The sequence below is a fragment of the Oryctolagus cuniculus genome, chromosome 9 (genome assembly GCF_051225735.1).
Source record: "Oryctolagus cuniculus isolate XC-2025 breed Fujian yellow rabbit chromosome 9, ASM5122573v1, whole genome shotgun sequence".
Lineage (NCBI taxonomy): Eukaryota > Metazoa > Chordata > Mammalia > Lagomorpha > Leporidae > Oryctolagus > Oryctolagus cuniculus.
The window spans coordinates 20,749,158-20,764,559 of NC_142875.1; the positions used below are offsets into that span (position 1 = coordinate 20,749,158).

General features: G+C 39.0%; 1 protein-coding gene across 1 annotated transcript in view; it reads right to left on the reverse strand.

The window, feature by feature from the left end:
- Positions 1-15,402, reverse strand: part of GPC5 (glypican 5) — a 1,597,736-nt gene that overhangs the window by 1,153,182 nt on the left and 429,152 nt on the right. Inside the window, exon 5 of the mRNA XM_017343550.4 lies at positions 466-591. Within this exon, the coding sequence (XP_017199039.2) occupies positions 466-591 (126 nt within the window). The remainder of the gene's footprint in view (positions 1-465; positions 592-15,402) is intronic.

The following is a 15,402-nucleotide window of genomic DNA, read 5'->3' on the forward strand; positions in this document are numbered from 1 at the left end:
CTCTCACCTCCCTCCTTCCTTGCCTCTATCTCTCTCTCCCTCCCTCCCACCCTCCCTCCTTCCTTACTGACACTCCAGTAATACATATCCATATCTCAATGAATCTTTGCATAGGGATTCACATTTCACTGCATTTCCTCACTTAATAATATTCATGAATTTAAAAAAATCTGATAAAGCTGAAAGATTTATTTGGATAAGATCAAGGACATAATTGAAAAAGTTGGATTGTATGTCAGTCATAGATATAAAGGACAAAACTTTGAAAACATCCCAGCATGCTATTATCGTTTTTAAATATCAAAAAAAGATCAGATTACTTTAACAAATATAGAATAAGGAATTAGTCTATACACTAACCTGTGAGGCAAAGTTAAAACTGAAGTAATGCATTCAAGATTCAGGAAAAGACAGCAATGATGAAAGCAGCCAACCAATTTTGACAGCGCACTATGGATACAATACCTTCTCACCATATCCTCTCCGTTCCAGCAGGGCACCCCCTCAGCAGCAGCTAATTCATTAATACAAAGCTGATCAGCCAGGACTCCATAGAAGGACCTGTACAGTCTCAGGCTGTTGATAAATTCTCTGAAGGGAAGAAAAAAGAAAATCATTAAAACTAAAAATCCATAATAAATGTTAAAATAAAGGCATACGTTCTTATGCCTATAGAACTTTTAAAATACTCTCTACTAACTTTCACACATTTGAAAGATATTTCTCATAATCCAGAAAAAAAAATTATGCTTAAAAAATAAAAATGCTAGTAAGTGAATCTATTCTTTGAACAAAAGATTTCACTGGGTATGAATCTTGGTCTAAGAGATTGTGACTAGTACAGATGGGTGCACACACACACACAACACATACACAGGGATAACACTTTACTTAAACTACTGAGAAGTCCTCACTAACTGCTCGTATCTAAATAATGATACTAATTATTTTCTTTTGCATCTAAAAAATGTCAGATTTACAGCATTCTAATTGATTTCTTACTAATTAAAACTTTAGTAGACTCGAGTTATTTTCCTATCTGGTTCTTCTCTTTGGTATCAAAGAACATAAATTAATGTGACTTCACTAAATATGACCCCAAAACCCAGATATGTAAGATATTTCAAAGCATGAAAATAAAGTTACTGTAGGAATTCCTTAAAATATTAACAAAGACATTTTCCCTCCCACAATACTTCCCTGCCTCCTATCAATGATAAGAAGAAAATAAAACATAGCAAACAGAAATTGAAAGAATTTTTCACTACTCATCTAGTCCTGCAAACAATGCTTAAAAATGTGTTACACACAGAAACACAGAAACATGGTCATTGATAAAAAAGAAGGTAAAGAAAGAAAATCTCTCAGTAAAAGATCACAGGAAGTTCAAAGCATATATTAGAAATATCTCTGGGAAAATGGCAGGGTAAAGTCACTACTTATCAATAGTCACATTGAATATTAATGGCCTCAACTCTCCAGTTAAAAGACATAGACTGGCTGAATGGATTAAAAAACAAAACAATCTATATGCTGCTTACAAGAAACACATCGTTCCAACAAAGATGTATGCAGACTGAAAGTGAAAGGCTGGAAAAAGATATTCCATGTCAACAGAAATGAAAAAAAGAGCTGGCAAAGCCATCTTAATATCAGATAAAATAAACTTTAACACAAAAACTGTTAAGAGAGACAAAGAGGGGCACTATATAATGATTAAGGGATCAATTCAACAGGAAGATGTAACTATTATAAATGAATATGCACCTAATTACAGAGCACTGGTTATTTAAAAGATACGCTAAAAAAACTTAAAGGGAGGCCGATGCTGTGGCTCACTTGGCTAATCCTTTACCTGTGGTGCCAACACCCTGGGTTCTAATCCTGGTTGGGGCGCTCCGATTCTGTCCTGGTTTCCCCTCTTCCAGTCCAGCTCTCTGCTGTGGCCTGGGAGGACAGCAGAGGATGGCCCAAGTGCTTGGGCCCTGCACCCACATTGGAGACCAGGAGGAAGCACCTGTCTCCTGGCTTCAGAGAGGCACAGTGCACCAGCCATGGCAACTTTTGGGGGATGAACCAACGGAAGGAAGAACTTCCTGTCTTTCTCACTTTCTCTGTCTAACCACGCCTGTCAAAAACAAACAAACAAACAAACAAACAAAAACCTTAAAGGGAGTCTTAGTCTTAGACTCCAATACAATAGTATTGGGGACTTCAATACACTACTTTCAGCAATAGATCAACCAGACAGAAGATCAACAAGAAAACAAAAGATTTAATGGACACTATAGACCAAATGGATCTAACAGATATCTACAGAACTTTTCATCCTACACTTAAAGAACAGACATTCTTCTCAGCATTACATGGACCCTACTCTAGGACTGATCATATACTATGCCACAAAGCAAGTCTCAGCAAATTTTAAAAAATCGAAATCATATCATGCATCTTCTCAGACCACCATTGAATGAAGCTGGAAATTAGCAACTCAGGAATCCCTAGAGCATATGCAAACACATGGAGACTGAACAAATGCTCCTGAATGAACATTGGGTCATAGAAGAAATCAAAACAGAAATCAAAAATTTTCTGAAAGTAAATTAGGATAACAACACAACATATCAAAATCTATGGGATACAACAAAAGCAGTGTTTAGAGGAAAGCTTATAGCAGTAGGTGCCTACATCAAGAAATTGGAAAGGCACAAAACAAATGAGCTATCAATGCATTTCAAGAATCTAGAAAAACTGAAGCAAACCAGACCCAAAACTAGTAGGAGAAGAGAAATAATTAAAAGTAGGGAAGAAATCAACAAAATTGAATCCAAAAAAAAAAAACATTAAAAAAGATTACAAAACGAAGAGCTGGTTTTTTCAAAAAAATAAACAAAATTGATACAACATTGGCCCAACTAACACAAAATGGAAATGACCCAAATCAATAAAATCAGAGAAGAAATAGGAAATGTAACAACAGATACCACAGAAATAAAAATAATCATCAGAAATTATTACAAGGACTTGTATGCCAGCAAACAGGAAAATCTATCAGAAATGGATAGATTCCTGGACACATGCAATCTATCTAAATTGAACCATGAAGACACAGAAAACTTAGACCTATAACTGAGACAGAAATTGAAACAGTAACAAAGACCCTCCCAACAAAGAAAAGTTCAGGACCAGATGAATTCACTGCTGAATTCTACCAGACATTTAAAGAAGAACTAATGCCAATTCTTCTCAAAATATTCAGAACAATCGAAAAAGAGGGAATCCTTCCAAATTCTTTCTATGAAGTCAACATAACCTTAATTCCTAAACCTGAAAAAGATACAGCAGAGAAAGAGTATTACAGAACAATTTCCCTGATGAACATAGGTGCAAAAATCCTCAATAAAATTCTGGCCAATAGAATGCAACAACACATCAGAAAGATCATCTACCCAGACCAAGTGGGATTTATCCCTGTTATGCAGGGATGGTTCAGTGTTCACAAATCAATCAATGTGATACACCACATTAACAAACTGCAGAAGAAAAATCATATGATTATCTCAATAGATGCAAAGAAAGCATTCAATAAAATACAATACCCTTTCATGATGAAAACTCTAAGCAAACTGGGTTTGGAAGGAACATTCCTCAATACAATCAAAGCAATCTATGAAAAACCCACAACCAACATCCTATTGAATGGGGAAAAGTTGGAAGCATTTCCACTGAGACCTGGTACCAGACAGGGATGCCCACTCTCACCACTGCTATTCAATATAGTTCTTGAAGTTTTAGACAGAGCCATTAGGCAAGAAATAGAAATTGAAGGGATACAAATTGGGAAGGAAGAAGTCAAACTATCCCTCTTTGCAGATGATAGGATTCTTTATTTAGGGGATCCAAAGAACTCTACTAAGAGACTATTGGAACTCATAGAGGAGTTTGTCAAAGTAGCAGGATATAAAATCAATGCACAAAAATCAACAGCCTTTGTATACACAGGCAATGCCACGGCTGAGGAAGAACTGCTAAGATCAATCCCATCCACAAAAGCTATAAAACAATCAAATATCTTGGAATAAACTAAACCAAGGATGTCAAAGATCTCTATGAGTTGAATTACTAAATTTTACAGAAGAAAATAGAAGAGGATACCAAAAAATGGAAAAAGCTTCCACGCTCATAGATTGGAAGAATCAATATCATCAAAATGTCCATTCTCCCAAAAGCCATTTATAGATTCAATTTGATACCAATCAAAATACCAAAGGCATTATTCTCAGATCTGGAAAAAATGATGCTGAAATTCATAGGGAGACACAGGAGACCTTGAATAGCTAAAGCAATCTTGTACAACAAAAACAAAGCCGGAGGCATCACAATACCAGATTTCAGGACATACTACAGGGCAGTTGTAATCAAAACAGCATGGTACTGGTACAGAAACAGATGGATAGACCAATGGAACAGAATTGAAACACCAGAAATCAATCCAAACATCTACAGCCAACTCATATTTGATCAAGGGTCCAAAACCAATCCCTGGAGTAAGGACAGTCTATTCAACAAATGGTGCTGGGAAAACTGGTTTTCCACATGTACAAGCATGAAGCAAGACCCCTACAATACACCTTACACAAAAATCCACTCAACATGGATGAGAGATCTAAATCTATGACCCGACACCATCAAATTATTAGAGAACATTGGAGAAACCCTGCAAGATATAGGCACAGGCAAAGACTTCTTGGAAAAGACCCCAGAGGCACAGGCAGTCAAAGCCAAAATTAACAATTGGGATTACATCAAATTGAGAAGTTTCTGAACTGCAAAAGAAACAGTCAGGAGAGTGAAGAGGCAACCGACAGAATGGGAAAAAATATTTGCAAACTATGCAACCGATTAAGGGTTAATAACCAGAATCTACAAAGAGATCAAGAAACTCCCCAACAACAAAACAAACAACCCACTAAAAGATGGGCCAAGGACCTCAACAGACATTTTTCAGAAGAGGAAATCCAAATGGCCAACAGACACATGAAAAAATGTTCAGGATCACCAGCCATTAGGGAAATGCAAATGAAAACCACAATGAGGTTTCACCTCACCCCGGTTATAATGGCTACATACAGAAATCAACCTACAACAGATACTGACAAGAATGTGGGAGAAAAGGCTTACTAACCCACTGTTGGTGGGAATACAAACTGGTAAAGCCACTATGGAAGTCAGTCTGGAGTTTCCTCAGAAACCTGAATATAGCCTACCACATGACTCAGCCACCCCACTCCTTGGAATTTACCCAGAGGAAATTAAATTGGCAAATAAAAGAGCTGTCTGCACCTCAATGTTTATTGCAGCTCAATTCACAATAGCTAAGACATGGAATCAAACTAAATGCCTATCAATAGAGGACTGGATAAAGAAATTTTGGGATATGTACTCTGTAGAATACTATATAGCAGTAAAAAACAATGAAATCCAGTCATTTGCAACAAAATGGAGGAATCTGGAAAACATCATGCTGAGTGAAATAAGCCAGTTCCAAAGGGACAAATATATGTTCTCCCTGATCAGTGACAACTGAGCACCTATTGACGTAAAATGGACACTATGAGAAACAATGACTTGATCAGCCTTGTCCTGACTGTCAAGGAACAACTTACTATTTTATTCTTTTTTTTTTTTTGCTCTACTTAATACCATTGTTTGAACTCTTTAATTAACACACAATTATTCCTAGGTGTTTAATTTTATCTGAAAAGTGATCCCTGTTAAATATAAGAGTGGGAATAAGAGAGGGAGGAGATACACAGTTTGGCACATGCTCATTCTGACTTACCCCTATGGTAGAGCTAAACGTGCCAGGGGATTTCAATCAATCCCATCAAGGTGGCATGTACTAATGCCATCTTACTATTCAAAGTGGTCAGTTTCAATTCATATTTTATCATAATTATAGGATTAAGTGTCAAAGGGATCACATAAATAATACTAGTGTCTGCTAATACTAATTGATAGAATTAAAAAGGAGATTATGATCAACATGTGAAGCAGGATACACAACAGACTCATAGAAGGGCAGTTGTCCTAAAGAGCACTCTGGCCTCAGAATCAGCCATTAAGGCATTCAGATCTGGCTAAAAACCCATGAGAGTTTCACAGGCATGGAAAGCCAAGACACTATGGCAAAAAAAAAAAAAAAAAAAGAAGCTAAATGAAAGATCTCTGAGTGAGTTCCCACAGGAAAGAACGGGCCATCAAAGGAGGTACCTTTCTCTGAAGGGAGGAGAGAACTTCCACTTTGACTATGGCCTTGTCTAAATAAGATTGGAGTTTGTGAACTCAAGAGGCTTCCATAGCCTTGGAAGCTCATGACAAAAGCCTCAGGTGATTACTGAGGCCATAAATAAGAGTGTCAAATGTTAAATCAACGGAAGTCACCGTGCACGTACTCCCCATGTAGGACCTCTGTCCTTATTGTGTTGTACTATGTGAATTAACAATATAACTACTACTCAAACAGTACTCTATACTTTGTGTGTTTGTGTGGGTGCAGTCTGCTGAAATCTTTACTTTGTATATACTAAGTTGATCTTCTGTATATAAAGATAATTGAAAATGAATCTTGATGAAGAATGGGATGGGAGAGGGAGTGGGAGATGGGAGAGTTGTGGTTGGGAGGGAGGTTATGTGGGGAAAAGCCGCTATAATCCAAAAGTTGTACTTTGGAAATTTATATTTATTAAATAAAAGTTGAAAAAAAATAAGCATATAAAAAACTGCATTTTTTGTTTCTTTTATTTTAACTTTGGAAAGGCAAGATTTTTTAGTTGTAAAACCAAGGATTTATAATACTAAGAACTTGAGTTTTAGCATTTCAAAACACCAAGTCCTAAAGACTTTGATTCTGAATTTTTTTATATAAACACGTATTTTGAAAAAGAAATGAAAAACAAAAGCCTGATTCAGAAGAGATGCTCTGTAGACCAGAAAAGAGGGGGAAAAAAAGAAATTATGCTGAGTGAAGTAGGCCAAACCTAAAAAGACAAATATCATATTTTCCTGTAATTTGTGGTAGCTAATATATAGAGTACAAAATTGACATTTTTTGAGATCTGATTATTGTTTATAGCCCTTTTTTATATTCCTGCAGAATAGTGGTCTATTTTCCACTTATTGAATTCTTTATTTAGTTGAAGATTAAGCCTGTGATTATAAACTAAATTGATAGCATGCTATTGCAAAAATTAAAAGAAAAAGAAAGAAAGCAGGAATGAAGGAAGAAAGGTGGGAAGTATCATTATGTGCTTAAAATTGTATCTGAAATACATTAAATCTGTTTCATTTATATAAATAAAAAAGGGCAAAAAAAATCTTTAAAGGAGCAATTGAAATGTAGCTATGGCAAAATTACACACCCCAGTGAAATTAAAAACATAATCTCTTTTGAAATGAGATTTTAAAAAAAGAAACAGCAGTCATTCTATATTATAGCTAGAGTAACCAAATTTTAAAAAATTAAATGAGTTCCTGGTACTGTGGCACAGTAAATTAAGCCACTGCCTGTGATGCTGGCATCCCATATAAGAGTACACGTTAGAATCCTGGCTGCTCTGCTTTTGATCCATCTTCCTGATCATGTAACTGGGAAGGTAGCATGTCACCCATTTGGGAGTCCTGGATGGAAATTTTGGCTCCTGCCTTCTCCCTGACATAGCCCCAGGCATTGTACCTATTTGGAGAATGAAACAAACAAAAAATCTCTGTGTCTGTGTCTCCTTCTCTCTCTCTGTTGCTCTGCCTTTCTAATAAATAAAATGAACCTTTAAAAATTAAATCTAATTTTTACAGCATTGTGGTTCAATTGAATTAAATTTATAATTTTCTATTATTGGTTTTTACAGAATTTGTGGAAATTGCTAGAGTTGATCTATAGCAAGGATACATATGCCTGTCAAACATTTGAAATCATAGAGCAAATAAAGTTACCACAGCAAGCATTCTGTATCTAACCACTGTTTAATAAATCTTGACCAGATCAGGGATAACAAAAGGGCTGCAAGAAGCATGAATATGACTCAGTTCTAACACATGATCAATAAAAACGCTTTATTTTCTTGCAATTATATTACATAAGTACTACTTTAAATCAATTTGTTCTACTAAAAAAATAAGTCTCTCTATGATGGCTATATCCTTGCTGACAAAAAATGCACAGAAAATTATCAGTTCTTATGTTGCAGCTACTAAAACAGAATTGAAGAAGCAGATTTGTTCATTCCTTGAAAGATGAGATTTAATGAAGGAAAGAATGTATGGCCCCTGTCCTGAATTTTATTCACTATAAATGATCATCAGTTTAGAATCACAGTCCTCTGGAAGCAAAGAGGTCAGGTGCAAATAGGTGGAATGTTGAGATATCCAAATTTATCTCATCAAACTGAAGAGATATTTTATGAACCTCAAACTGCCTACTCCAGTTTTTGAGAGGAGTGCCCTAGTTTCATTTCTCCCTTCACAACCAATAGATCCTCATAGAAAAAGGTTTACATCTTTTCTTTCCCAGTGCTATACTTCCAGTGCCTTGGTTCAAGCCCTTATCATCCTCTGTTCCTACACCACTAGGATTCTATTTGCAGACACAGGAGTGAGATATCTCCAAATAGACAGCCTCAAGAGAAAGCAGCTCAGAGGAAAGCTTTATTTACTTGTAACAAGTAAAGGAGACAATGAGAAGGCATAGTTAACCACAGAAACTGTCTTCCTGAGAGCAAGTTTGTCAGGGCTTTTGTCCAAGGGTTAGGGGAGTGTCCAGGATTTAGAAAGTCAGGAGTAGATGGGCCCTTCCTGCCCAAGCAACATCTGTCTGCATCCATTGTTAACTTACAAAACCATAAAGCCAACTGATTGTATTGGAACTGTTTTTGTCATTAGTGGTCTGGTCCCTCTGTGAGTACCAACTTGCAAGATAAGCTTTCTGGGAACATCTTCAGAAAAATAAGCTCAAGCTAGTAAAGTATTTCAGAGTCTGCCAGGCCTCGTTGAGTTTCTATCCCTACACTAACGTTTTTCTTTGAGAACTGGATGCCTTGAAGTGACAGTTGCCCCCACTTCCCCACCCTGTGGGGAGCAGCCCGGACTGGACTGAGTTACTGGAATTAAGACTTATTCTATGCATCTGCTCTCCCACAATATGGCGCTGGGAGAGAAGTAAACAGCTTCCGCACAGCTGCCTCCAGTTCAACCAATAAACTGTAGGACTTGCTCCTGATTGGAGAGCAGCGTACTCGGCGTGTGGGCAGCCGAGTTGGGATTGGCGGAGGAGGACTATAAAGGAGGAGAGAGACGGCATGCACCAGGGAACATCTAAGGGGAACATCTGAGGGAACGCCTGTGCAGCCCCCGAGAGAGCCGGCCGGCGGTGTGCCGCTCCCCTGTGGAAGTGGGGAAAGCGGCCAGGGGGAACCGCCCTTCCACGGAGGTGGAAGGGATAGTAGCCAACCCGGGAAGAACCAGCAGCAAACCCGGGGAGGGCCGAGCAGACAAAAGAACAGCGCAGGGTCCTGTGTCGTTCCTCCACGAAGAGGGGGAGCGACACCACCCCAACCGTTAAGGGCCCACAATCAACAAACTAGACCCACTATGGAGGCTTGAGCAAACTTCAGAATACTTCAAACTTCATTTTAGTCCAATTTTCATGCTAACACTCCCAGTGCCATGACAGTTGACAATCACCATGGCAACCAGTGAAAGATGCTAAAAAAGAAAAGAATGTGGCTCCCAGATTCTGAGAATGATTCTGTCTTCCAGAAAATCTGTTGCCCTCTACCTGTGACTCTGCAGCCCCTAGCAGGTTGACAGTGATTTCAGAGCACTGGCACCTTCATCTCATGTTCACTGGCCATTTAATAAATACCTTTGGGCTTCTTACTCACTTTCTTTTCATTATTAGCTCTGTGACATCTATCAGGGAAAGAACCAAATTCCCCTTAAAAGGTAACTGAAGCTGACTGGTAACACTGTTGCCTAAATCCTGCACTGGTGATTTAACTGCATGCCTGTGATTTCTTCCCTCAACACTCTTCCCCTATTCTCCATGAGAGCTGCCTTCTAAAATGCCAATCTGTATTCCACAGATCATGTCCTTGTCTTACATAAAATCTATGATGGCTATTCTCTACAGCCTGAAGTCCAAATTTCTTGGGAAGGCACATACGAGATACCTTTTCACCTCAATTTCAGCCACAACCCAAAGCATACTTTAGGGTCCCACAAAAGTAAGGCACTTGCTGTTCCCCAAACATACCTCTCTATATCTGCATGCATTTGCTCTAAAAGGACTGTATTCTTCTAAGATTTTTAATCACCTTAAGTGCTATCAGTTATTTCTCAAAATTCTAAACATGATTGAATACCATACCCTCTGTTGATAGTAGGTGCACCAGGTAGTTCCCGCCTTCTAAGAAAGTACATTTTAGTGAAAATCCACAATGAAAAGAGTGTTAATCAGTGCCACATTTGAGGACAGAAGAGGAATCATGAAATATTTATAAAACAAATTAGCATTTCAGTGTTTCATGCATAACAAAAAGGAAACCAAACAAAGGAAAACCCAAGATGAGCAAAAGTAAGAGAAAAGACTGCAGTTAGGCTAGTGGGGAGGTGGGGAGTGCACTTAGGTGAATTAATTATGATTTAAAAAAAAAAGAGGGCAGGCATCTGGCCTAGTTGTTAAAACATTGTTTAAGATGCCTGTATCCCATATTGGAGTACCTGACTTGGCTTCCTGGCTGCAGCTCCTGCTTCCAGCTTCCTGTTAACACAGAACCTGGGAGGCAATAGTGATGACTCAAGTAACTGCTTTCTTGTTGCCTACACAGGAGGCCTGGATTGAGTTCTAGGCTACTGGCTCTAGCCCCACCTATTCACTTGGCAGTTGCAAGTATTTGGGGAATGAAACAGTGGATGGGAGCATTCTTCCTCTCTCTCTCTCTCTCTCCCCCCTCCTCCTTCTCAAGTAAAAAGAATGTCAGAAAATAATCAGGTTTATTGAAGAGCATCATAAAATATTTCAATTTTTTAAGAAGGTATCGGTAGCCATTGAAATTTCTCCAGGGGCCGGCGCTGTGGTGTAGCTGGTAAAGCCGCCACCTGCAGTGCCCGCATCCCATGTGGGCGCCAGTTGGAGTCCTGGCTGCTCCACTTCCTATGCAACTCTCTGCTATGGCCTAGGAAAGCAGTAGAAAATGGCCCAAGCCCTTAGGCCCCTGCACCGCTGTGAAAGACCTGGAAGAAGCTCCTGGCTCCTGGCCTTGGATCGGTGTAGTTCCAGCTGTTGCAGCCAATAGGAGAGTGACCCAGTGGATGGGAGACCTCTCTCTCTCTCTCTGCCTCTCCTTCTCTCTCTGTGTAACTCTGCCTTTCAAGTAAAATAAATAAATCTTTAAAAAAAAAAAAAAAAGAAAGAAAGTTTTCCAGCAAGGAAGAGATGTTATCACAACAGCAGTAAAGCAATAAGCAAACAGAAAAACAGTGAGCTCACCTATGGGGCTATGACCAAAATTCAGAGAGACACAAACTGAGAATCCGAAAGAAGCATACAAAGTAAGATCTGAAAAACATTCAGAATATAGAACTGACAGGGAAAGTAGAAGTGTTAAGATAATTTTTCATTTATTCCCCCTGAAGTAATGGAGAATGGTTGCTCCATTCATTGAGATAAAATATAAAGATTAAGTTACCTCTTCTCAGCAACCCCATGTCCACATGATTGCCTTTGCCTGTTCAATATGTTCATCCTCCCATGGGAATTTTCCCTTTCTAGCCTACCTTGTAAGATACATATTTATTGGCTTCATTTCACTTATCTGCCTCTCAAGAGTTAAAAAAAAAAGACAGGGATATTTTAGTTACTTTGTTTTGTTTACTGCTATAGATTCTAGAAAGTGGTGGTGGCACAGCAGACCCAATAAATAGCTACCAAGTTAATCAGTGAATGAAAGCTAAGAAATGAATGATTCTACTCTTAACATGTGCCACTGGAGCTTTCTTTTAAAATCAAGTAGAACACGACTCTTCAAACTTAGTATGTGTAAACATCAACTGGGGATTTTGCCAAAATGCAGATTCAGATTTAGCAGTCCTGGGGTGGGTGAGAGACCAGATTCTATATTGCAAAAAAAGCACTGAGATGGGGATTATACTGTTGGCACAAGAACCATAAGCATCATGGTTGTTTGCTGTTAAATACATTACCCTAGATCTTAGTGGACTAGATAGGTCCTCTGGGACCCATAATTCACATAAAGGGTAACTGAAGTCCTGGGAATGGATGAAATCACCCAAAAAATGCATCCAACAAAGCCAAAGTGACTTGAAAGCAGAAAGAGCAAAGAAACAAAAACCTCAAAATTAAAGTGGTAAGAAAACTAAAGAATGAGGGATCCTGAATTTAGATGTTCCACAGTGCAAAAGGCCATTATAAGAGGTTAACTAAATCAGAAAAAGTGTCCTTTAGATGGGATGACTGTAATTGTTATGAATTCAACTGTGCCCCCTCCCCCTCTCAAAAAACACATATTGAAATTCTAGCTGGCGCCGCGGCTCACTAGGCTAATCCTCCACCTTGCAGCGCCGGCACACCGGGTTCTAGTCCCAGTCAGGGTGCCGGATTTTGTCCCTGTTGCCCCTCTTCCAGGCCAGCTCTCTGCTGTGGCCAGGGAGTGCAGTGGAGGATGGCCCACGTGCTTGGGCCCTGCACCCCATAGGAGACCAGGAAAAGCATCTGGCTCCTGGCTTCGGATCAGCGCGGTGCGCCGTTCGCGGCGGCCATTGGAGGGTGAACCAATGGCAAAGGAAGACCTTTCTCTCTCTCTCACACTGTCCACTCTGCCTGTCAAAAAAAAAAAAAAAAGAAAGAAAAGAAAAAAAGAAATTCTAACCCCTATTGTCACTATCCTTGGAGAGAGGTAATTAAGGTTAAATGAGGACATATGGGTGGGTGCTTATCCAATACACTGGTGTACTTTTACAAAGGGAGATACCAGGGATGTCTTCACACAGAGAGCCAGCCACGTAAGAGCACAGGAAGAAGGCAGCAGCCTGTAAGCCAGGGAGAGAATCCTCCGTAGACACCAACCTGCTCACACTTTGATGTTGAACGTCAGCCTCCAAAGAGGTTGAGAAAATTCCTTTCTGTTGCTCAAGCCATCCTGGCAGTGGTACTCTGTTGTGGCAATCCTAGCAAACTAATACAATAAATGAAGCAGTGGAAGTAGAGCAGTAGACTTATGATCTGCACTGTGATGAACTCTAAAAGAGGGTGAGAAAGGAGTGGAGAAGGACGAAAAGGAAAACTAATGGAATTTTACTTGTCTTAATGCTTGTTTGATAATGGATGAGATTTGGAAACATTTGCATGTAGAGGGGAGGAGATAACAAGGGCAAGCCCTCATGAGTGTGTTCCCAGATATCGCTGTCCTTGCTTTGGTGTGTGTGGAACATAGGCACGGATGGTGCATGTGCCTTCTAGGTTTCAGCTTTAAGAATCAAAGTGGCTTTGCTGATGCCTTGATTCCCTCTACGGTAATGACTGGCAGGTTTCAGATGGAGGCTGAGTCTTAGGGCCTCGGCAATTTGAGCCATAAGCCCAGTGCATCTGAAATGGACACAGACTGTGAACAGAAACACAAGTTTATTATTCTAAACCAATGATATGTTGTCATGGTTTGCTATCACAGCCTTACTCTCTCTTGAGCAATAAAACAATGGGAAAAGAAAATAAATAATTGATGGATCACAAATTTTAAAGAGACAGGATCATTGAAAATGGACAGCATTGTTAGGTATGGAGAAAATTCTCTGAGACTAAAATAGGGGAAGAAAGTCTGTGTGAATATTAAGGTAAGTTCTGGCTTAGAATGACAAAGATTTCGGGAGAAATCCTACTTTGGAACATTATATTCCATGGTTGATAGTTTTTAGGTCACAGGACTTAAGAGTTGTGTTAAAATGTGGTTGATTTGAGGGACCAGATGATCCATGCTAGATACATAAAAAATACACATCAAGAGCATTTGATTGCAGATACAGAAAAATGAATTTGTGAGGAATGAGGATGTTAATTGCTACTAGCAACAGTAAGGTCAGAAAGAGATATCTACTGCTGCAGAGCCAATTAATGTTTGTCCTGTTACAAAAATTATACCAACATTTCAGCTCAGGGCTTAAGCTATTATACACGTGGCTTCTTTTCCAGTTTCACAAGAAAAGTCAAAATAATAACATTATATTCTTAAGATTATTCTAAACTTAAGATGTTGGGAGAGTGAAATGTACATATAATTATTTTACTACAATCACTAGAATCTTTCCAGTTAGAACTAGGAGAATAATAAATGTAGCTAATTATCCTTCAGGGATTGTGTTTTATACGTTGGTTGGTCATCTTGGCCTTCAGACATCTCTAGAATAGAGAAATCAAATGTAATTAAGAGTAACAGTATGAAAATATGTAAAAGAAGATAGCAAATTTTCCTGCCTGAATATTTATTCCAGGCCTATTCTATGTCGAATTATATAAACATTGGTAATTTCTTGTTTGGGCTTGCAACAGTCTTACAAATGGTCCCCATGCCTCCAGATTTGCACACCCACTTTGCCTTCACTGCAGTCCCCCATTCTGTAAACAAAAGTTGCATTAGAATTCAGCCATAAAGCTACAGTACCTCAAATGATTCCATTTTCCTTAAGCAAAGCTAACTGCTGACTTTGCAACTAATCAGACTTATGCTTAACTTAACAGATAAATATTGCTTGCGTGAGAATTTCAAAAACTGCCCTTGAGAAAGCCAGCTGAAGTTGCAAAGTTATCTTGCCTGCCCCAGTCAGCATGACCATGGTACTGGATTTATTACTGCAGGTTCAAGTTAACCACTGTGACTCCAACTAACCCCTTAATGCCTGGCCAGAGGCCATCAAACAGCTGGCCCTATCATTTTCCCCCTGTGTTCTAAAAGCTCTCCTGTTAACCTGAGAATGTGAGATGGGCCTGCTGACGATTATGTCCTCCTTCTCCAAATATTGCTGGCATTTTTTAGGAAACCTGATGTCCTTGCATCAGCTCTTGTCTCTCAAGTATTGGCCTTCAAGTGATGAGTAGCATTACCTTGTTTTCAGTAATAATGCCACTTCCTTGCTTGAACAATTTAGACAACAATGTCTGACATTAGAACATACCTTCTCCATCCTGGACCCCTTAACCTCATCCCATGACAGTCTCTCTCCTCTTTCCTCCAGTACCCCAGTCAAAAACCACACACTTATACACATACTGCATGAAATAACTTTAATTTACTGAACACATGTCCAGGCTAAGGACATAGGTTTCCTCCACCCAGA